This window comes from Anabrus simplex, chromosome 3 (assembly GCF_040414725.1).
Source record: "Anabrus simplex isolate iqAnaSimp1 chromosome 3, ASM4041472v1, whole genome shotgun sequence".
Lineage (NCBI taxonomy): Eukaryota > Metazoa > Arthropoda > Insecta > Orthoptera > Tettigoniidae > Anabrus > Anabrus simplex.
Window position 1 is genome coordinate 270,137,481 of NC_090267.1, and position 23,306 is coordinate 270,160,786.

The 23,306-nt window shown below is 40.1% G+C and overlaps 1 protein-coding gene across 1 annotated transcript in view; it reads right to left on the reverse strand.

Annotated features, from left to right (window-relative positions):
• Dbp45A (putative ATP-dependent RNA helicase Dbp45A) overlaps nucleotides 1-23,306 on the reverse strand; it is a 192,499-nt gene that overhangs the window by 19,078 nt on the left and 150,115 nt on the right. The window contains exon 9 of the mRNA XM_068226661.1: nucleotides 18,412-18,612. Within this exon, the coding sequence (XP_068082762.1) occupies nucleotides 18,412-18,612 (201 nt within the window). The remainder of the gene's footprint in view (nucleotides 1-18,411; nucleotides 18,613-23,306) is intronic.

A 23,306-nucleotide genomic window follows, 5' to 3' on the forward strand; every position in this document is an offset into this window, starting at 1 on the left:
TCCTTAAATGACAGAAGACATCAGACTAGCTATGGAACAACGACAAGTTACAGTACTAATGTTACTGGATTTCAGTGGTGCATTTGATACAATAGACGTACAGCTACTAATTAAGAAAATGGAATCTTACTTGTTTGACCCTTTAGTACTGAAGTTTTTTACGTCATATTTGAAAGATCAGATGCAGCGTGTGATAACTCGCGAAAGAAATTCAGAATGGCGTACACGGAAAGTTGGCATGCCACAACGTAGTATTTTAGGACCGTTGCTTTTTACATTGTATATCAATGACATATTCCTTCTGCAGCCAATCCCTACTATGAATGGTGTGAAAATGTTGCTCATAGGGTCGGTTGGTGCATGCATTTCAGTGGGCTTGGCAGACTGATATGTAATAGCAACTTCTGGCTCGGTGAGGAAAGCAACGGGAAACTACCTCACTCCTCATTTCCCTAGGATGCCTCTTTAGTGATGCCTAGGCCATCTATGACAGCTGATGGCAGAGCTGTTGAGGATCCAACCAGCCTTAGGGCTGAAGACTGAACATACATACGTACATACATACATACATACATACATCAATGACATTTCATCTTCTCTAAAAACGTGTAATTATCACCCATATGCTGATGATCTCCAAATTTATTACCATTGCAGCTTAAGTGAATTACCAAACACAGTAAAATGCATAAATGATGACATGAAAAAACTCAGTGATAATGCTCTCGCAAACAGACTTCTCATAAATCCATCAAAATCGCAAGCTATAATTGTCGGTTCCCAGAAGCTCCTACACAAGATCAACGATTTGATCATTCCTCCTCTACAAATAAATAATAGCACAATCCCGAACAGTAAAACAGTGAAAAATCTTGGGGTGACTATGACTGAAACTCTAAATTGGGCAGAACATATCAAAAATGTAAGTCAGAAGGTGTTTACTACTCTACACCCACTGAAATTAAATTTTTTTTTTTTTTTTTGCTAGGGGCTTTACGTCGCACTGACACAGATAGGTCTTATGGCGACGATGGGATAGGAAAGGCCTAGGAGTTGGAAAGAAGCGGCCGTGGCCTTAATTAAGGTACAGCCCCAGCATTTGCCTGGTGTGAAAATGGGAAAGCACGGAAAACCATCTTCAGGGCTGCCGATAGTGGGATTCGAACCTACTATCTCCCGGATGCAAGCTCACAGCCACGCGCCTCTACGCGCACGGCCAACTCGCCCGGTGAAATAAATAAAGATATTATACCACTAAATATGCGGCAAAGATTAACACAGACCCTAATTCTTCCTATCCTTGACTACTGTGATGTAATCTTGGTAGACGCTACTAAAGAACAAACTAGGAAACTGCAGCGTGTTATGAATTGTTGCCTTAGATTCATTTTTAACCTAAGGTATGATGTGCATATTACTCCTTATTATCAAGCACTGCACTGGTTAAAACCTGTTAGGAGACGTGAATATCATATACTTGTCTTAATACACAAACTCCTGCATAGTAACTCCCCCCAGTATCATCATCATCATCATCATCATCATCGGTTTGCCCTTCCAGCGAGCCGGGTAGGGTGTTTGAAAACGAGCGTCTTCCAAAGTTGCCTATTCAAAAACATTTCGTTGTCCAAGACAGATTCCCAATTCCATCCTCTTCTCTCCACGTCTTCCCTCCGTTGGTCCATCTACCTTCTTCTTGGTCTTCCAGCTGGTCTTCTACCTGTTATTCTCTTTTCCAAATAAGCACATGGTAACTTTGTGCTATTCATTCTTTTAACATGCCCAAACCATTTAAGTCTAGATGACCTAAGTCTTTCCTCCATCGATTCATTTAGACCTAGATTAGATCGGATCTCATCATTTTTCACATGATCAAGTTGGGTCTTTTGGATGGCAGTTCTAACAAATTTCATTTTACAGGCTTGAATCCTACTACAATCCTTTGATGTTAGTGTGCAGGTTTCCAGAGAATATGTAAGGATGGCAATGAAATATGACTTGTACAGGGTCATTTTTGTTCTTTGTGGGACCTTCTCATCCCATAGTAGGTGTCTAACAATACTGTAAAAGTTAGAGCCTTTGGTTACTCTGCTATTTCTATCTCAGCTCTGTTATAACTAGCTATTACGCTTCCTAAATAACTGAATTGGTGTATTACTTCAACTTGGTGGTCCTGTATTTTTATGTTGCATTCTGTATTATGTCTGCTGATTTTCACTGCTACTGTTTTTGATGGGTTCAATTTCATTCCATAATCATCAAACTTCTTACACCATGCATTCAGATTATTTTGCACTCCCTTCTCTGTTTCATCCCATATTGCCACATCATCTGCAAACACCAGAGCCTGAAGATCTTTATTACCTTCTCCTTTTAGTTCCTTTAAAATGGTATCCATAACTGCTATGAATACAAGATGTGATAAGGCACTTCCCCCCCAGTATATTTCATATAAACTTCACTTCCTCTTTTCCTTCCATAACCGTAACACTCACTCGGGCTCCACTCTAGCTATTCCTCTTCACCATTCTTCTGTGTATAATAAATCTTTTATTGTAACCGGTTCCAGGCTTTGGAATTCCCTGCCAGTAAGTGTCAGAGGCACTGACTCTTTCCTCAAATTTAAAATATCTTGCCGAGACTTCCTGTTGAAAGTTACCGACTGAAGAGTGTACTGGTGTGTATTGTGTGCATGTGATTGGTATTTGTAAAAATAAAAATTGTTTCTATTAGTTTTATATAATGTAAACGTAAGGATAGTTGATAAGTGTGTACATTGTAAGTGTGTGTGCAAGCTTCTGTGTGAGATAGAAAAGAGGACTGAATTAATGAGCTAATAAGTTAATAAGCTGCATATTGTGTGGGTGTTCAAGATAAGCTTAATTAGGAAATAGTATAAGTAGTATAATTAGTATAATTAGTAAATAGCAGCCTTAATAATATTTGTTGTACTGTGGTTAAGTGTAAGAGAGGGCTGTGTGCCCTAAATTTGCCACATGAAAGAAGCCATAATAAATAAATAAATAAATAAAAAAAATAAAAAATTCAGACACTGCGAAGAAGTATACATGTGCTAGACAAAAAAAATCTGCCATAATTGAATCGTGCAGTCGAGTAAGGAACTAAGTCAGATTTTGCTACTTTTCAGGAGAGCAAAAAAACTGATTTTCTTCGACACGCTTCAATCAATAGTTCCCATTATTTTATATAATATTTAGATCAGTGATAGATATGTAATGGAGGTAACAGGAAAATGTTCAAGAAAAATTTATAAATTTTATGACCGTTTAAACTTTTTTGACTTAGTTCCTTTCTCCAATAACAGCGAAAAAAAATTGGCTGTTGGTAATAAATCTCTCATACGAACTATACCAACCTTTGTTATATATTAAACATAGCATAATGCAATACATAAGTACTGTATACAGTTTACCCAACAGAAAAAACAGGGAAAACAAATACAAATGACCTTGAAGCGCCAAATAACTGCAGTATTACAACCGAGACTACTAACCTAAGGGGAATTCATTGGCTGCGAAATAATGTCCAAATAAAATGCCAAAGCATCCTCATTCTAACATATTTCAACAGTTTACGCAAGTCCTTAATCTTCTCAGCTTTTATTGGAACCCCACCCTGTAGATGCTGCCATTGGTTGCAGGGAAAATGTGCAAAAGTTACGTATGTTTCACAATGCTGTTTATGAAGGGAAGTGCTACAAGAACTCCTGGTTTCTCTGCCCTATATCTGTATTCTTTAAACGAAGAAGGAGAAAATGCAATCTTTCCACCACGAGGAGTATTCTTTGTCGATGTTTCAGCTGATACAGTCACTTTTTAAAAAAACTCAGGCCACCACTTGTCAAAATTAAATACTGCACTTGAGTCTACTAACTTAACTGTAACATTTGCTTTGCTGTTTACAATAATTGCCATATACTCTTCAATAGTATAAACTCTGTCTACTTTTTTAATGTTTTTCTTAAATACTCCAAAGTCCCTGTCGCAGTCAGAACTGGTTTCTTTGCCTTCCACAACTCTCCCACGTTTATTCACATACGCCAGTCTCTCTGAGTCTTGTGTGTTTCAGAACACTATGTTTATGGCCTTAAGGCTGTGCCTTCCTTTTCAGAGTCATATTCTCAAACGTAATACAAAGATCACTTTGTCATCCACTGAAGAACCTGAAATACTGTACACTATAACCCACCATGTACCGTACGATTTCTGTTTCCCTCCAGTATGTTGTCCTTTGCGTTGTACCAATGCCGTAAATTGAAATATCCTCTGTTATACCTTCATCGCATGCAACGTGCGGCCAAGAATGGAACTAAGTCATGAATTGCAAGTGGTGAAGAAACGCACTAAGTCGATGACTTAGTGCGTTTCTTCAGAATATGCCTGATGTCCATCCACTGTTTCTCCCATAAGGAGAAGGCTGACTTATTTCTTTCCTTTACCAAACAACAGGGCTTGGTTAAGCGAGGAAAATGAGGCAATAAAATGAAAATGGCCGATTTTGACTTAGTTCCTTACTCGACTGCACGATTCAATTAATGAAATGGCCCATGATGCAGATAGTAAGGTAATTAAAACTGTTTTTCAACAAAGAATTGAAAAAGACTGAAAATTGTAGCTATCCATGGAAAATTTAGAAGGCAACTCATGGTGTTAATATTGCTAATTTCCTCCTCGATGTTCAGAAAAGGTATGACATTCCGATGGCAAACTGTATACCTTTCAGCACAGATAATGCTCCTGTTAGGATGGGAAGAAACAATGGTGTTGCTGCTAAATTATTTTTTTTGCTAGTTGTTTTACGTTGCACCGACACAGATAGGTCTTACAGCGACGATGGGACAGGAAAGGGCTAGGAGAGGGAAGGAAGCAGCCATGGACTTAATTAAGGTACAGCCTCAGCATTTGCATGGTGTGAAAATGGGAAACCACGGAAAACCATTTTCAGGGCCGCCGACAGTGGGGTTCGAACCTAATATCTCCCGAATGCTGCTAAATTAAGAGAGCAGTGCGAAAACATTATTATTATGGTATGCCCATGTCATTTGATTCATTTGGCTGCCATGAAGGGTGTAGACTCCCTTCCTGTCAAAATTGATGAGATGCTAATTGACATTTATTATTATTTAGACAAAAGCTTGAAGAGAAAAGATCATCTCAAAATATATCAAGCTTTGTACCAAACTGATGCTAGAAAAATATTAAAGGATGTGTGTACACGCTGGTTATCCTTCGGGAAATATTTGGAAAGATTTATTTCAAGAGTGGGAGCCACTGCACAGTTTTTTTTTAAGGATGAGGTAAAACGGTCCAATGGCACAGACAGATCTCTGAAATATTTCCAAATTCCCAAGCTAAGGCCACATGAAGATACAGAAATGGAACGTGGTCCTTGTATCAGTAGAGTACAAGACCAAGCTTCTGTTATTTTTGGAAAAAGGAAGGCAGAGGGTAGTTCATCTCCATCTGTGAAGAAAACAAAGGAGCCTAGTTGCACAGGCAGCACTGCACAAGAGGAGAGACTTTCTTTTTCTGTCTTCAAACTTCTAGTGTATCTGGTATGAGATTCCTCGTAATCTTTTTCTTGGTATTAGATGGCTCTAGAATAAATACTAGGAAGATTTTCTGCAAATGTTCATTTCGGTGTCAGTATGCTGAGCTATTAATGTTGTTAAATTCATAGTAGGTCTGCAGGTTGTCAAGGTTTTCATTTCTGTTATTTTAGATTTGTCACTAGTGAAATTTTGAAGGTATCGCGATTTAGCTAAGCCAGTCAGTTAATTTTCCTGCTTGTTTTGTCTTGTTTGATTTTATCAATGTTAAAAATTTCTTGCATTATGGGTTTCGTGTCTTCTAAATTCATTTACTCAATTTGCGGTAGTATGGGATTCTGTAAACTGAGTAAGGTTCGAAATTGGGTAGCCATGCTGTATCTGTCCTACCATTTTCGCATATAATTGTGTGTTTGTCTTGGGTGCCTTGGGAAGGCACATGTGTATGTACTGAGACTTAGGGCTTAAGGTGCTGAAAGGCCATTCCTCTCCTGGGAGTACGATATTGGTCCTAAGAGTCTCATTATCGTGTGATAAGTTCAAATGTACTTGAGGTCATGTTCTGATGTTCTGTTCTTTTTCTATTGTGGGTATTACTTGATGTGTCATTGCACGGGGTTTTGGTGTGGGTGTGTGTGTGTGTGTGTGTGTGCTGTGTTTTGGTAATGTCATGTGAGATGGAATCAGTATTGAGGTCGTCCGTGCCTTTTACCATTGGTTGGTTATGCTGATTCAGGGATCGTCGCACTTGTGTCTGGTGTCTGTGTGTACGTCGGAGGACAGATAAGCTTGGTGGTATTGTGTGTCGTGCGGTTATCTGGTAATCTCTGGTATGAAGGTTGTACTTGTGCCTTTTTAATTTCTTATATCAGTGAGTTGGATGTCTGCATGCTCACTCTTGCATTGCTTTCGTTCTTCATTTTTGAGTTCCTGTTGGTAAAATAATGTGATTTTGATTTGGTATTCCTGGCTTAATTGTGCCTTAATTTGACTGGTGTGACTCGTAATACGTAATGTGAGTTTATCTATGCAAAAATCTTATGAGTACATGACATGGTAAATGAATAGTGACCTATTAACCTCAATTCATTGAAGGTGGTTGCAAGCTAACGTGGTTTTCTTTCTTAATGTTGGGTGATTAAGAATGCACGCGGTAACTTAATTTAGTAATAATAAGGGATTTAGTTATGAATAAAATTTTGGTTTTGGTGTAAACATCCGGCCGGATACATTGGCAATTTTATAGGTTACTAGCGGGATGTACCCGTGCTTTGCTACAGAATTCTACAATGTATGCAGAATTGTAGGCTAGGTAGTGTACACGCTGTGATCAAGATTGTATTAAATTGCATAGCTCTTAACATTACTCTAGAAACACGATGGGGAAGTCACAAAAAATCTTTTCTCATATGAAGACTGTGTTAGGGAATTTTCATTATAATGACAGACCCGCTTGCCTACTATCAGTCACAACCAGGTTGGGGAGTTTTCATTATAATGGCAGACTCTCACTCTCCACCAGCCATTTTACATCCACAGAAAGACTGTCATAGTGGTTTTCCCAATTCAAATGAACATAGGTCATTGCAATGATGTCAGTAGGCATGGCGCGATAACAAGCAATGCTTTCATATGAATTACTCTATTGAATAAAAGACCACACACTTTCTCACTTTTAACAAACAGTACAATGTTGGAATTCCAGAGCCGGAATGACCAAGCTGCAGACAGCTGTGATCCGTGAACACTCTTCGTCTTTTTTTTTTTCAGTGGTGCGGGGGTTGGGGGAAGGCGAATAGTGGAGAGTCCCAGGGCAAAAACTATGCCCTTTTACTAATCTGTTTCCTAGGAGTACCCGATGAGTCGGGAAATCTCAATTCACTACACTGGCAACGGAAAAATTTATCTGAATTGGAGGCAATTTTTTCCTCCAAGCCAGAGGAGAAGCCCCCTCTTCACTGCTAATTTGGAATGAAATGAATGTAGATTTTAATAAAAGTGAAGGAGGAGGAGAAGAATAAGAATAAGAAGAAGAAGAAGAAGAAGCTTTTCTTAAGAAACGGCTCTTTTCAGAGTTGACTTTTGAGTTATTTAGTGAATTGTGGTGCTATAATTTGAAATAGGCTTAAATTGTAATTCTAGACCAGGTCATACTACTACTACTACTACTACTACTACTAAGTGAACCTCTGCCGTAGGTGTGCATACAGCTCAGTCAAAACAGCATGTCAGAGTAGGGATCGAATAGCTGGAATTCTATGATGAACCAGTGTGTTACGTACCTGCAGTATCAGAAAATGTATGAACCAGAGGAATGGCATGCTAAAGTTTTCCAACTCCCAGCTATTTCCTGCCAATGTTCAGTCAGGCTGTTAAACTCGGTACGCAGTAGTAATCCCATCTATCAGAGTTGAGCGGCACCATAAAAAACGAAGAACATCACAACAAACAATGGTCAATGTAGAGTTATTGTTGATCAGTGTTATGCGCTTTCGATATTGTAGGCCTTCTGAAATACCACTCTTATCATAGTCGGTACAGTAAAACTGAATCAGGGTGTCCACCAAATCCAGATTTTAAAATTCCCTGACATTTCCCTGTTTTCCAGACATAAAAACAAGTTTTTTTCCCTGACACAAAATGACAAAAAACAAAATTATAAAGGAAATATCAGTAATATTAAAATACATTTTTTAAAAAACAATTAATGTGCATATTAAATTTCAAAACTTGGAAGTTTAATTTAGTCTAATTAAATTCACTTTAAGTTTTTTTTAAATGTACTACCATTACTGCTTCAGCAAAGAAATTTCTTCATAGCCACCAATGACTGTCGAGCTTCTGCCTTCACCCTCCGCTTCTTTTCTTCTAATTCTTTCAGCAACAAAGCGGCCTTTCTCTTATTATTAATTTTTTTTTGCAATGAATCTTCTACTTCCAATGCTTCGCGTTTCTCCTTTAGATTTTGAACATACAAAGCATGAGCACTCCTTGCAGCATGGAGCATGTTCTTATTAATGGAGACCTTTTCAATTCCACCAGGGTTTGGGATAGCATCATATATTATTCTTTGTGCTACAAGGGATACTTGTAGCATGTTCTCGACTATAATTTCTTTATTAAAAGGAAAACCACGTTCAAGTGAAGCATTTCCATGAAACAATATTAGTATCATTTTGAGAAATGAAGCCCACTTTACTGTTTTCAAATTTACTGTTGGAAAAACAGTGCGAAGCCAAAAGTGGTCTAACCTCTCGTCTTTAGAAGTCAAAGAATTCTTCTTTCAAAGTATCATTCTTACAAACAGAAGTGAGCCCCCTATGTACATGATCAGCTTCATTACCTGAGATCCATTTGTTTTCAACAAAGGCATTTAAAGGTATTCTTAGCAGCCTGCTGCTTACAGGCTACTTGGCTACACTTAGATCGAAACAAGGAATTAATTTAGTCAGTTTATATGCTAGCGGTGAGCAGACCCAGCCAACAGCTGGAAACTGCAGATGATGATGACTACGATATGCCAGCGGTGATCTTTCCAGTAACTTCTGCCATAAAGCTACCATTCCTCTTAGACAATCTGTGCAAAACACTGACATATCTCTATCATTTAATCATTAAAAAAAACTTACAAATTTCAATTCTTACAAATTCTTAGCAGCAGAACCTATGTCAATTTTAGATGCAGGCAGAAGATTTTCTTTACTGTCTAAATTCATTTCAGGACATTTTCTGAAGACTGCACCAACCCAGACTTAACAAAGCTTGTCATGACATTTATCATCAATAAAAGATTCATAAAGGAGTGATGCAAATGGAAGATCTGTCTGAAACTTTTAGGATTTCTTTTACTGCCATTTTATATGAATTGTGCACAGTATGGAAGCCACAAGATCCAATGTTCAACAAAATAGGATCAGCTAGATCATCATTTAATAAATTATCAAAATTCTGAAGGAACTTTCTATTAACATTTGGACCATCCATTGAAATTTGTAAGTTTTTTTAGATAGAGTCCTTGCTGAGCTTGCAAAAAAAACATTTAACAAATTTGAGGAGGTAGAGTGACCAAGAAACATGGAATCAAAATAAGAAGTGCATACTTCATTAGTATCAGGATTGAAACTATGAACTACAAGATCCATTTGGTCCATCTGAGAAACTTTATTCAGTGACTCGTCAAACCCAACGGTGAAATGTGTGCACTTACTCAAGAACTTGTTTATGGAAATAGAGAGCTAAACCATGAGTGATTCTATACACAACTTTTGTTCTGTGCAGTTGAACTTTCGAAGTTGTTTCAGAGTCTGGAAACATTACTGGAAACAAACGTACACTAGCTTCACTGGCACGTAAAGAATGGTGTTGCATGACAGTATGCATGCACCATATAATCTCAGCTTTGGTTACTTGCTCTCTTGAAAGATAATTCTGTAGACATCTCGTCTCTGGTGAACCTTCTTTAATGGAAGAAGAAGAAGTGGAGTCATATGTGATAAAGTTCGTTGTGGTAGCTGTGGCAGGCAGAGGGCAACTTGTGCGCGGCCAAGTATTATCTACTGAGTTTAAGTCTCTTGTTACTTCACTATTCGAAAGTTCCTTTTTAAAATAACTTGAAAGGGATGACGAGAACTGGCTGAACTTGACACTACTGGCATGATCTTTCCTCCCATGTGACTTTTTAATGCCTGCTTCCCAATGTTGCTAACAGTAAATGATGTTTTACATATTATGCAGATTACAATATTATGCAATATGCTGAAAATTTGTCTTGAGGCATGGGTTTCAACCATGTTCTGAAAGTACCATCAAGCAGCCACCTTTCATTAAACAAAGTTTTCCTTGGCTTTGATAAAGATATTGTTAGCTGAAAAAAGAAGAAAGATAAGGATATTGTAAAAATCTTTTAAATAGTCCTAAATTCCGCACAGCTAAATTGACAGTTCGTAAAACCTGTGAGCATTGCCTTATCTATGCTGCCAGCACTCTACTGCTTCAATAACAGCTGATGCAATATAACTGCGGCACACAGCCCTCATAAAATGTAATACCGTACTACAAAAATCACACGCGAATCACAAGTGAAAACAAATTCGCAAATCCTTCTAAGATAGTGCATGCACTTCCTAACAATATCTGACACAAACAAGAATAGGTACATTATTAATAAGAATAAAAGAAATAAATTATTCGCGACTAATGACTGGCATAGGAAGGATCTTATATGGCTGATCGAGACCATGGTGCCAATTTTTGCTGAGTCACATTCTTGCCACTTGTCTTTCATGAACTATACTGAGGTATGATGCACGGACTAACTATATACTAACCAACACACAGATGTAAATACAATTCCATCTACACTGAACACTATTAAACCTATACCACACACACAGAGTGAGGTAGCTTAACCACATGGTGATGTAGACAATACAATTGTCAGCCAGGTTTCGAAATTGCACTCAACCGATATAAATCGATATGAATGGCAGCTTGGGATTGGCTGGATCAAGACCGAATACATCCAAACATACTTCACAAACTCAAAATCTCTTAACCAACAAACAACCTTCATCCTTTTTTTTTTTTACGTCGCACCGACACAGATAGGTCTTATGGCGACGATGGGAGAGGAAAGTCCTAGGAATGGGAAGGAAGCGGCTGTGGTCTTAATTAAGGTACAGCCCCCGCATTTGCCTCGAGTGAAAATGAGAAACCACGGAAAACCATCTTCAGGGCTGCCAACACTGGGATTCAAACCCACTATCTCCTGAATGCGAGCTCACAGCTGCGCGCTCCTAACCACACGGCCAACTCGCCCAGTAACCTTCATCTCACAATGTAATGTCACTATTTTAAATCTTGTTCTGTATTCACAAAATTACACATGATATTACAAGCTACTAGTCGTGCCTCAAAACTTCCGAACCCCTCACACGAAAGATAGGTTGGAAACTCAACGTGGCGCAGCCCAAATGGTGTTGCAATGCACTACAAATTTACATAAGGCTTACCTACATTAGCGCATTTAATAATAATAATAATAATAATAATAATAATAATAATAATAATAATAATAATAATAATAATAAGAGAATTTCACACTTTTCTGCATTCAGTCAGTGTTTTGTGTCTGTTTTTACATTTTACGAGGTAGTAACTATCGCACAAGTCATTACATAGTAAACAAACACAGTCATCCGTTGGGTTGTGGAATTTTGTCTATATGCATATATTGTTGTGGAAGCCATGCATTTAAGCGATTAGAAAAACTGAGAACGCAATATAGGCCAAATTCATCAAGCTCGCCATTCCTCAACAACACAGAATATTCAATAGTAAGCAGATCAAAACATTGAAAATTCGATCAATCAATCATACAGCTATTGATATTATTGGTTACTTCACATTCGAGATCACACTTTATTAACTTTTCATTATGATTTATTCCTGGCATAAAAGACATGCCCTAGAGTAATGTTATAAAAACTGAAAAATGTGTTTATATTACATGGATCTGGCAGAAGAATGAATTTCCAGAATTTTTCCTGAATTCCCTGACATTTCCAGGTTTTCCCGTTATTTATCGAATTCCCTGACATTTCCCAGTTTCCCAGGTTTTCCATACGGGTGGACACCCTGTGAATGAGACATAAATGATCGGGAATTGTATTGTCTATAACTTTTGTAATGTAGTACTTTTCAATAACACCAATAACATAGGAACCGGTATTTAAAAATTAAATTTTAGGCGCCTTCCCCTAAACTACCATTTCATTTCGGGCGAATAAAATTATTTACAGCCTAGACTGTAGTTTCTTATTCCCCCAACTCTATATAGCGGTTTTCATTAAATTCTGTTAACCCATTTTCTGGTGGCTCGGCGTTAATATGGACTTAGCAATAAAAATACAAATTCATTAATATCTGTGTTATCAGAGCCGGTACGGTAAAAATGTATAAGATATAATTGATTGGAAATTTAATTCTATATAACTTTAGTTATATAATATTTATGGATAGGACTGCTTATAATATAAATATTCGATAATTAAATTTAAGGCCTTCCCCTAAACTACCATTTCACACAGCGTGAATAAAATTATTTATAGCCTAGATTGTAGCGGCTCATTCCCCAACTTTACATACTGATTTTCTTTAAATTCTCTTCAGCCGTTTTCTCGTGATGCGTAGACAGACAGACAGACAGACAGACAGACAGACAGACAGGCAGGCAGGCAGGCAGGCAGGCAGGCAGGCAGGCAGGCAGGCAGGCAGACAGACAGACAGACAGACAGACAGTTTAGTCTTTTAACATTCATTTTCCTTTTGAAATTTTAAATAGCGCTTGCCTGGGGGGCTGGGGAATCACTGTGTTACTGTGAGAAGGAACTTCCCTGAGGAGCCTTGTGGAGTCACCGGTTTGGTGCTCATGATTTAGTTAATTAAAGAAGAAAAACAAAAAATCCACCCTTCAGCCCTTCATAATTTTAAAAGCTCTTCTGGACGGTCAGACGATGGCGTTTCCAATGTCTTCTGTTTTCTGCTGCCGATTGGTTTCTGTTGCAGTAGCTGCGATACCATGGTCCTTCTTCAAATGATGGTGCCTGTTTGGAGGCTGTTATGTATCTATTGGCCACCAAATTCCGACGATGGAGTGGGCTGGTGTAAGTCAGTTCATGGCTCGAGTGAGCTGAAAGGAAGCTTCGCTGGTGACCTCAATGGGACTGAACATGTGTGGAGGTCGTGGGCATCGGCCGCGGTCTGAGCCTTCATTAGTCAGCGATACCGATGGTCACCAGGGGACTCTTCGGCCTGTATAGACGTTCCTGAAGTGAACAAAGTGTTCTAGTGTCAAGTGTCGGATAGGATGTGTGGTCACAACCCCCTCAGTAAAAGTTAAAAAGTAATTGTTTCGAGCGTTGCTTGAGTTTAAAGCGGGGAGAAGATGTGGCTGTTGTTGAATAGCAATGAACAGAAATTAGTGAAGCAACAGAAGTCCTTGTGATATAAATTTTGTCTTGTTATCATTTAATTTTGTCTTGTCATCATGTTGGGTAAACAAAAACATTTAAAGAACTGAAGTGTTTATGCAAAGCAAATTATTGTATATAACTTTCTTATTTAAAAATTATTACATATTTAGGCCTATGAAGAAATGAACTATGAAGATTTATGTTCTTTTACATTTCCTGATTTAAATGGATTTATTCTGTAAATGATATAAGGGGATGTGGATTTTTATACATGACTTGTGAGGCAGGGTGTGCCACGTGTAAGTGGCCCTTTTCTGCCGTTTTGTAATATCCGCTAATATGCGAAATCGGCAGAAAGGATTATTCTAGATCATCGTCATTGGCCAAAATTCAAGTGTTTTATTGGCCAGTATATTAGGATTTTTAATTGGTGAATGTGGTAAACTGGAGTGTAGCTATTGGTTATTTGTTATTGCTCTATTTCCTGTTCGTGGATCCTCGCGTGTGTGAGTTACTTTGTCCGCGTCTTTGAATTTGGAGCACTACAGCGGGAACGCGTCCGCCCCGCAATGGGTCTTCAGCCGGCCAAGGTAAGCGGTTTTTGTCTTATGTTATTTACACTGACTGACAGAGCAAATGCAACACCAAGAAGGAGTGGTTCGAAAGGGATGAAAGTTGGGGAAAAAACAGAGACGGCACGGACGAATAATTGATGTTTATTTCAAACCGATATGCAGGTTATACAATGCGCACGGCATCGACTCAGTAGGATGTAGGACCACCGCGAGCGGCGATGCACGCAGAAACACGTCGAGGTACAGAGTCAATAAGAGTGCGGATGGTGTCCTGAGGGATGGGCCTCCATTCTCTGTCAACCATTTGCCACAGTTGGTCGTCCGTACGAGGCTGGGGCAGAGTTTGCAAACGGCGTCCAATGAGATCCCACACGTGTTCGATTGGTGAGAGATCCGGAGAGTACGCTGGCCATGGAAGCATCTGTACGCCTCGTAGAGCCTGTTGGGAGATGCGAGCAGTGTGTGGGCGGGCATTATCCTGCTGAAACAGAGCATTGGGCAGCCCCTGAAGGTATGGGAGTGCCACCGGCCGCAGCACATGCTGCACGTAGCGGTGGGCATTTAACGTGCCTTGAATACGCACTAGAGGTGACGTGGAATCATACGCAATAGCGCCCCAAACCATGATGCTGCGTTGTCTAGCGGTAGGGCGCTCCACAGTTACTGCCGGATTTGACCTTTCTCCACGCCGACGCCACACTCGCCTGCGGTGACTATCACTGACAGAACAGAAGCGTGACTCATCAGAGAATACGACGTTCCGCTATTCCCTCATCCAAGTCGCTCTAGCCCGGCACCATGCCAGGCGTGCACGTCTATGCTGTGGAGTCAATAGTCTTCTGAGCGGACGCCGGGAGTGCAGGCCTCCTTCAACCAATCGACGGGAAATTGTTCTGGTCGATATTGGAACAGCCAGGGTGTCTTGCACATGCTGAAGAATGGTGGTTGACGTGGCGTGCGGGGCTGCCACCGCTTGGCGGGGGATGCGCCGATCCTCGCGTGCTGACGTCACTCGGGCTGCGCCTGGACCCCTCGCACGTGCCACATGTCCCTGCGCCAACCATCTTCGCCACAGGCGCTGCACTGTGGACACATCCCTATGGGTATCGGCTGCGATTTGACGAAGCGACCAACCTGCCCTTCTCAGCCCGATCACCATAACCCTCGTAAAGTCGTCTGTCTGCTGGAAATGCCTCCGTTGACGGCGGCCTGGCATTCTTAGCTATACACGTGTCCTGTGGCACACGACAACACGTTCTACAATGACTGTCGGCTGAGAAATCACGGTACGAAGTGGGCCATTCGCCAACGCCGTGTCCCATTTATAGTTCGCTACGTGCGCAGCACAGCGGCGCATTTCACATCATGAGCATACCTCAGTGACGTCAGTCTACCCTGCAATTGGCATAAAGTTCTGACCACTCCTTCTTGGTGTTGCATTTGCTCTGTCAGTCAGTGTAAATGCATTCTTGTGTTTCGGACTATTCCCACTTAATGTAACTTCAGTAATTATGTAGAATATCATCTTTTGTGCCGGAGTTTCCTCTAGTTTTCCACATTTTCCATAATAGAGCATTTATATGACTTAGCGATTATGCTAGTCCGCAACGTGTTGTTTACAGAGGCAGACCTTCTTTTCTAACTCTAGTTGTGGTTGTAAGTAACTGTAACACTCTTTCTTGAATAGTGTAATTAATTTTGTTTCCTTCGAGGTTGCCTCCTTTCATTCTGTAAATTTAACCTTAATGTGAACCTCTATGTCAAAGTTTTCGTTCCGTAAATTTAACTTTTAATGTGAATCTCTGTATCAAAGTTTGTTAGTGACTGAAGAGCTTAACTATTTCTCTTACACGTCTTTTGTTTTGTATCTCAAGTATCAGTTAATCCGCAATTCATTTATTTGTTCATTTATAATTGTATGTTCATTTTCTCAATAATAATTTGTCTGTTGGGTATATTATTGTAAGTCTTTTCTCCCCCATAACGCCATACCTTCCCATGGACCTTATAGGGCCCCCCGCACCTTCCACTCCCCTCTCTTAGTTGTCATTTTTAGGCCTGTAAGTGTTCCCTTGTATTTGATTTAAATTTTGAGTATTGAAGTTATCCGTCACGTTTCCATGCTTTGATGTGTATTCACCCGCCACTGCGTCATTTTACTATTTCCTTATTCACATTTGAATGGCAATATTTATTATTTTATTATTATTCTATTTATTATTATTATTATTATCATCACTATTCTATGATATTCTATTTATTATTTATTTGTGTACGCGAGTCTCGAATTACCGTCACAATAATAATAATAATTTTCTTTATGTCCCACTAACTACTTTTACGGTTTTTGGAGGCAGCGAGATGCCAGAATTTATTTCCGCATGAATTATTTTATGTGCCAGTAAATCTACCTGCACGAGGTTGACGTATTTGAGCACCTTCAAATACCACCGGACGGAGTCAGGATTGAACCTGCCAAATTCAGATCAGAAGGCCAGCGCCTCAACTGTTTGAGCCACTCAGCCTGGAGTAAGAAAATTATTTCAATGTATTATTGGCATAGGCTTGAGCATTAGTCCAACTAATTTAATACGTGTGTATAGTAATTCTTCATGCATAAATTTTGAGAACCGAGCTCGATAGCTGCAGTCGCTTAATTGCGGCCAGTATCCAGTAATCGGGAGATCGTGGGTTCGAGCCCCACTGTCGGCAGCCCTGAAGATGGTTTTCCGTGGTTTCCCATTTTCACACCAGGCAAATGCCGGGGCTGTACCTTAATTAAGGCCACGGTCGCTTCCTTCCACTTCCTAGGCCTTTCCTATCCCATCGTCGCCGTAAGACATATCTGTGTCGGTGCGACGTAAAGCAAAAAAAAAAAAAAAAAAAAAATTTGAGAAAGAGACCTTAGGAAATTCTGAACACTTCTTCCTTGTCAGGAACATCGTAGTTCACTCACGTAACCTCAATATGTATTCTATTACAGATTATGTATTTCTGTCTTTAGAGGTACCTAACACAGAAAATTCAAAGTACAGTGAAAGCGAGATAGCAGTGTGAGGCGAGTTCTCCAATAGAGTTCGGGAAGATCGGCCGTACCGAAGAAGTAGTAGCAGAAGATGAGGAGGAAGAAGTCAAAATAATGGACCAAACCTCCTGTTCCTTAATTGCAGCTTCTCTTTCCCGAAATCTTAATAAATCATGGATGTTGTTATCTTCCCCCTGTAGCGCTTTGGCTGAATGGTTAGCGCTTCGTGGCCCTTCTTTTTTAAAATGATATCTTCATTCTTTGGAGTGCTGGACCTCTTCCATTTCCCTTCTGATTAGTGTTAACAGAGGATGGTTGGCCAGTTGTACTTCCTCTTAAAACAATAATCACCACCACGGAATGGTCAGCGTACTGACCTTCGGTTCAGAGGGCCCTGGTACGATTCCTGGCTGAGTCGGAGATTTTAATCGCGTCTGTTAATTCCTGCAGATTGGGGGCTGGGGGTTTGTGTTCGTATTAATACACATCTTCGGATATATACAACACATTACACAAGAAACAACCAGAGAAACACGCAACAGTGAATATATATCCCTCCACATACGCTATGATTGGTATTAGGAAAGGCATCCGGCTGCAAAACTAGGCTACGCCCATACAGATTGCTGGGCCAGGTAATTAGGAAAAGGCCAGAAAGAAGAGGAGAGAGTAGTTGTTAAATATTCCTCCCAGAGACTGGGTGAATCCTCAAAAAATTCTGCTTTTAATTTTTAAGACATAGCGAAAGGCACGACTAACATCATGCTTGTTTGGAAGTTTATGAAGGAGGCATTTCATATTTTAAAATTTCATTCTTAATTATTACGATTGTTCAATTATTTTATCGAAAATATTTCCAATGAGTGTAGATGCATTCCTCTCAACTGTAGCATAGACAAGTATGCAGTTCACACGAACATGTTAGATGTCACCACCGTCGCTGTGCGCACTCCACTCAATGCTGTTAAGATAGAGCTGTCCGGTATTAGTGTATTAAAGTATTTGACTGAAACTTCTCAAATAAGCTAATTTGCTTAGGATACATTGCCATATTGTTATAATGTCATAACATTTATACAAGGTTTCAAATGGACTATCATTATATTTTATGCGAAATACGTAGAGTATTTAATTTATTTTGCCGGTGAGTGTATATTGGCCCCAACATTATGCAGGTAATGACTGTATTATGTAAAATACTTGTATTTATTAACTTAAACAAATACATATAGAATAAATGTAACCAGATACAAACAATATAAAGCTTACCATCAACTTTGTACTCTACCAGTTTGGTATTAATAGTTGCTTCGATAGCATGTATAAGATGAATATCATGAGGTGTCATCAAAGAAATGGCCGTGCCTCCTCGTCCAGCTCTGGCGGTACGTCCCACTCGGTGGATGTAGTCTTTAGGCACACTTGGTATGGAATGATTCAAGACTAGTTCTACGGCAGGGATATCTAAACCTGTAAAAAAAAAACGTATGTAGTATTTTGAAAAATATAATTACAGCTAGCAACAAAACTTATAGAAGGATATGAAAGGAACAAATGTGTCATATCAAGTAATAGATAGATACATAGAAACATAGATTTTTTTTTCTTTTGCTAGGGGCTTTACGTTGCACCGACACGGATAGGTCTTATGGCAATGATGGGATAGGATAGGCCTAGGAGTTGGAAGGAAGCGGCCGTGGCCTTAATTAAGGTACAGCCCCAGCATTTGCCTGGTGTGAAAATGGGCTGCCGATAGTGGGATTCGAACCTACTATCTCCCGGATGCAAGCTCACAGCCGCGCGCCTCTACGCGCACGGCCAACTCGCCCGGTCGGATACATAGATAGATAGATAGATAGATAGATAGATAGATAGATAGATAGATAGGAGGAACACAAAATAGGATGAATATAAAGGCAGATCAGTGTGTGAAGAGGGAGCAACAAAACGAGGAAGACAGCACAAACTTGAAAACACAAAAGGACAAGGACAATTTCCATCTTCATACAATGCCCCCTACAAATGGACGGGCTTTCTCGTCATCAATCCTAGCCGTCTCACATCCATACCTTCTCAGCCTCTGATGAGCTCATTTCTGCTTCTCAGCTTCATCAGGAGAGTTTGGACAGATCTTCAGTCTTCATGTCAGAAGTGGAAGAAAGCTGAATAAGTACAGGAAAAGGGAAGAAACATAAGCAAGGATACTATACTTGCTGCCAAGAATCAGGACCTGACCACACCTCACTGTACTTACCTTTGCTTATGTTTCTTACCTTCTCCTATATTTATCTGGCTTATTCTAATCCTATACTTTCTGCATCAACATTACAGATCCGTTTACTACTCATTAAAATACTATCTGGAGAAATATTTTTTTATCATGTTGTCTGGAAGTCCAAATATTTTCAAAGGTAGTAAAATAAACATATGTGAAGATACTAGCATAAGGCCCATAGGAAGGAACTAGCCAAAGGGGAACCGAAGGGAGATCGAAAGTATGATAAAACCATGAAGCAGTTTATCATCTGCATTTTCAAGAGGCATTTTACAATAACTCAGCTACCAAACCTAAGAAAAAAAGCAAACGTAACAAGAGCAAAATTAAACTGCTGAATCACATGACCGTAATAAAACAAATGTAAATCCAATGAGATCAGAATACAAATATGTATAAGAAAAGTTGTAATCTTCAAAAGGAAAATTCTCAAAAAGAAAGTACTTCACCAACTAATTACAAAATTAGTTCTTTAACATAAAGTTTATGTTCTGTTAAACCTATTTCAAAATCATACTGGCATTTAATACAGCAAAAAGGACATACTGACCCAACTGAAAACAAATTTAAAATAATAACGTCATATTGGTAATCAATAGAGCAAAAGAGCACACTGGGGCGGCCTAATCTGAACCTGGCAGAAGGTAATAAAATGACTTTGGGAGTGGCGAACCCATTGTACAAACAGCCTATAAAATGAGTGCGAGTGAATCAAGGCCTTGGAAAATGCTAGGGCATCACCCTGAAGTGACGCACAGTTTTCGGTGCTCTGGGGGAACTGTGAGAAGATGGCTACCAGACATCACCAGAATCGGTATCATCAATGTCATGACCTTGAATGGCAAGGTAGAAGAAATTATAGAGTACATGGAGAAGAAAGACATAGCGATGATGGGAATGAGTGAGACAAAATGGAAGGGGAAAGGTAAAAAAAAATTGAAGAAAGGGTATAGAATACATTGGAGTGGAGGAAAGGTGTCAACAAATGGTGTTGGTGTTACAGTATATTGAGACACGACCTAGCGCAATGTGGACAAAAGTGACCAGAGCAGTGACAGGATAATTAACCCTTAGCACTCACGCGGCGGGCCACACCCGACGAGAAAATCTTGCATAGATCCGACATGATTTTCTTCCCTATATACCTCCTTTGGCGGGTTACGCGTGCATGTATTACAGGTACAGTAATAAGCTACAGCCATCCTTCGACGACAATTTGAAGCCATGTATAGCTATAATCTCTTTGAAATCAGGCTTTGTGCATATTCTTTGTAGACCATGTGAGTTTGCAAACAGACGTTGCTTAGCAACATGGCGTCGTTTGAGCAGCATGAGAAAGAAATAGTCAGACTTTTAAGTTAAAGTGACGTTGATTTCAGCGATAGTGAGAGTGATTTTCAATTAAGTGGTGAGGAAGATATTGTGGAACGGTATTGTGTTGGTGAGTTGTGTGATGAAAATCATGATAATGAGAAAATTATGCTAAATGGCAGTGCTGGTGCATCTACTGATGGCTGGAGGAAATACCGTGACACTGACTTGGACTTCAAAAGCCCATCCACAGGTACGTCAGGTTATAAACCACCGCAAAGTTGAGTGAACATGACTTTTCCCAATTATTCATGACTGACGAGTTATTGCCAGAAACCCTACACGTGACCCCTGGGTGGTGCTAAGCGAGCAACAATATATTTGGCAGCCAGTCTATCACTGCGATCTCCTGGCAATTACATACAATGACATATCAAACACGTCTCAACAGCTCTTTTAAGAGCTCCCTAACAAGAAACATTGGACCAACGATTCGACTCCTCCAACTAAATGTTGAAAGTATCAGCAAAGCAAAGTGTGACTATCTATCTAAACTTTTATTGGACAACAATATTGATATTGTCGCCATTCAGGAAACACATGTTCCTAATTGCAGATCAGTTTCGAAGCAGAGGTCGTATCCCTGATTATACTGCTCTCGGAGTGACATATCACGATGTGTATGGAATAGCCACCTACATCCGTAAAAACATAAATGAAGCCTCACTTATTTCTGAAAATACGGATGGAAATATACATACAGTTGTCATACAGTTGCATGGCATTACTATAACAAATGTCTATAAACCACCTAACATTCTTTGGCCTGAACATGTCTTACATACTGCAAAGCATCCTCCAATTTATGTTGGGGATTTTAACAGTCACCATGGACTCTGGAAGTACTCCAAAAACGATGAAAATGGTAGAATGCTCATGAAATGGGCAGAAGAAAATGACCTCCATTTAATTTTTGATGCTAAAGACAAGGGCACATTTAGATCAGCTGCATGGATCAAAGATACAAATCCAGACCTCTGTTTTGTAAGCTGTAATGAAAGTGGTTTTCCTGAAAACATCACGAGAAAAGTGATTGGTGAATTTCCACATAGCCAACATAAGCCCATCCTAATTGAAATTGGTATCACAATCCCTGTAATTAGATCAACACCACATTCTCGTTGGAATTTTCGTAAAGCTAACTGGACCAATTTCCCAGCAGAACTTGATAAGTGCATCCGATGGATTCCTCCTAAATATAACAACTATAGGCGTTTTGCTGGTGCAGTTATAGAAACAGCTAAAACGTTCATTCCAAGAGGTTACCGCAAAGAATATATTCTTGGATGGAATGAAGAAAGTGAAGCACTATATCAAGACTTTCAACGATGTGGAGATCCTAACATAGCAACCAAGCTTCTGTCCAGTCTGGACTCATCTCGAAGGCATAACTGGATAAACAGTTGAGAGGATAGATTTTACTCGCTCTAGCAGAGAAGCTTGGAGTCTTCTCAGAAAATTAGGAGTAAGCCCACCAGTATGCAGAGAACAGGCTGAAGTTACATCAGATCAAATTGCCTCTCACATCATTGCAACGTCACGAGTTCCAGGTGACAAGAAACACACCAAATATATTCGACGACAACTTCAAGTCTTGAAGTCAACAGCACCTCAGTCTTCAGAATATGCAAATCCCTTCACAGTATCCGAGATTGATACAGCACTGAAAGATGTAAAACCATTTAAAGCTCCTGGCTTCGACGGAATTCATAGTACGACCTCGACAGTAAGAGAGCTCACTCTAGAGGTGGGCAATCCTCTGGTCCAGAAGAAGAAGAAAAACAGCGCTCTGGCGCTGAGAAGAGGAGGTATAAGAAGGCTTTAAATGCCTGGGAGCAGGCCAAAGAGGGCTTAACTCCTGGAGCTGAAAGGCCTTCTACTGCCATGACAGCGACGACTGTGGGGGGATCCGATGGGCACAAGAGGCGGGACCCTGAAAAGGGCTCTGCTTCTAGGGCACAGAGGACTCCACCCACCAAGACGCCACTGGGGAAACAACTTTTGTCGGGGGCAAGAGCAGAAGAAGATCGGTGGGCCCACAAAAAACCCAAGGTGGAGTATGCCAGGATAGCTAAAGCTGGGATCAGGATGGCCATAGTGCCTGTAGGATATCCTGACCAGCAGCTAACTGAGAAACAGGTGGAGTCTGTGGAGGAGGCTATCACCAATCTGATAGATGAGCTTCCGGAGCAGGGGCCCATTAAGCCTCAGTTCCTGGATTGCTATCTGTCGAGAGGTGCGGCCATCATTATCGCAGAGAACGACGAGACTGTAGCATGGCTTTCTAGCCTTGTTACAGACATGCAACCGTGGGAAGGAGCCAGGCTCACAATTGTGGGCATGGATAAACTCCTTTCCTATAAGAGAGTCATGGTCTGGATACCAGGACAACCAAAGGACAACAACGTTCTTTTGGGAAGAATGGCACGCCAGAACCATGGCTTAAATCCCAACAGCTGGAGAGTCTATGACCGCAAGGAGGAGAAGAGAGGTGTCCGACTTGTGGTCAGCATGGACT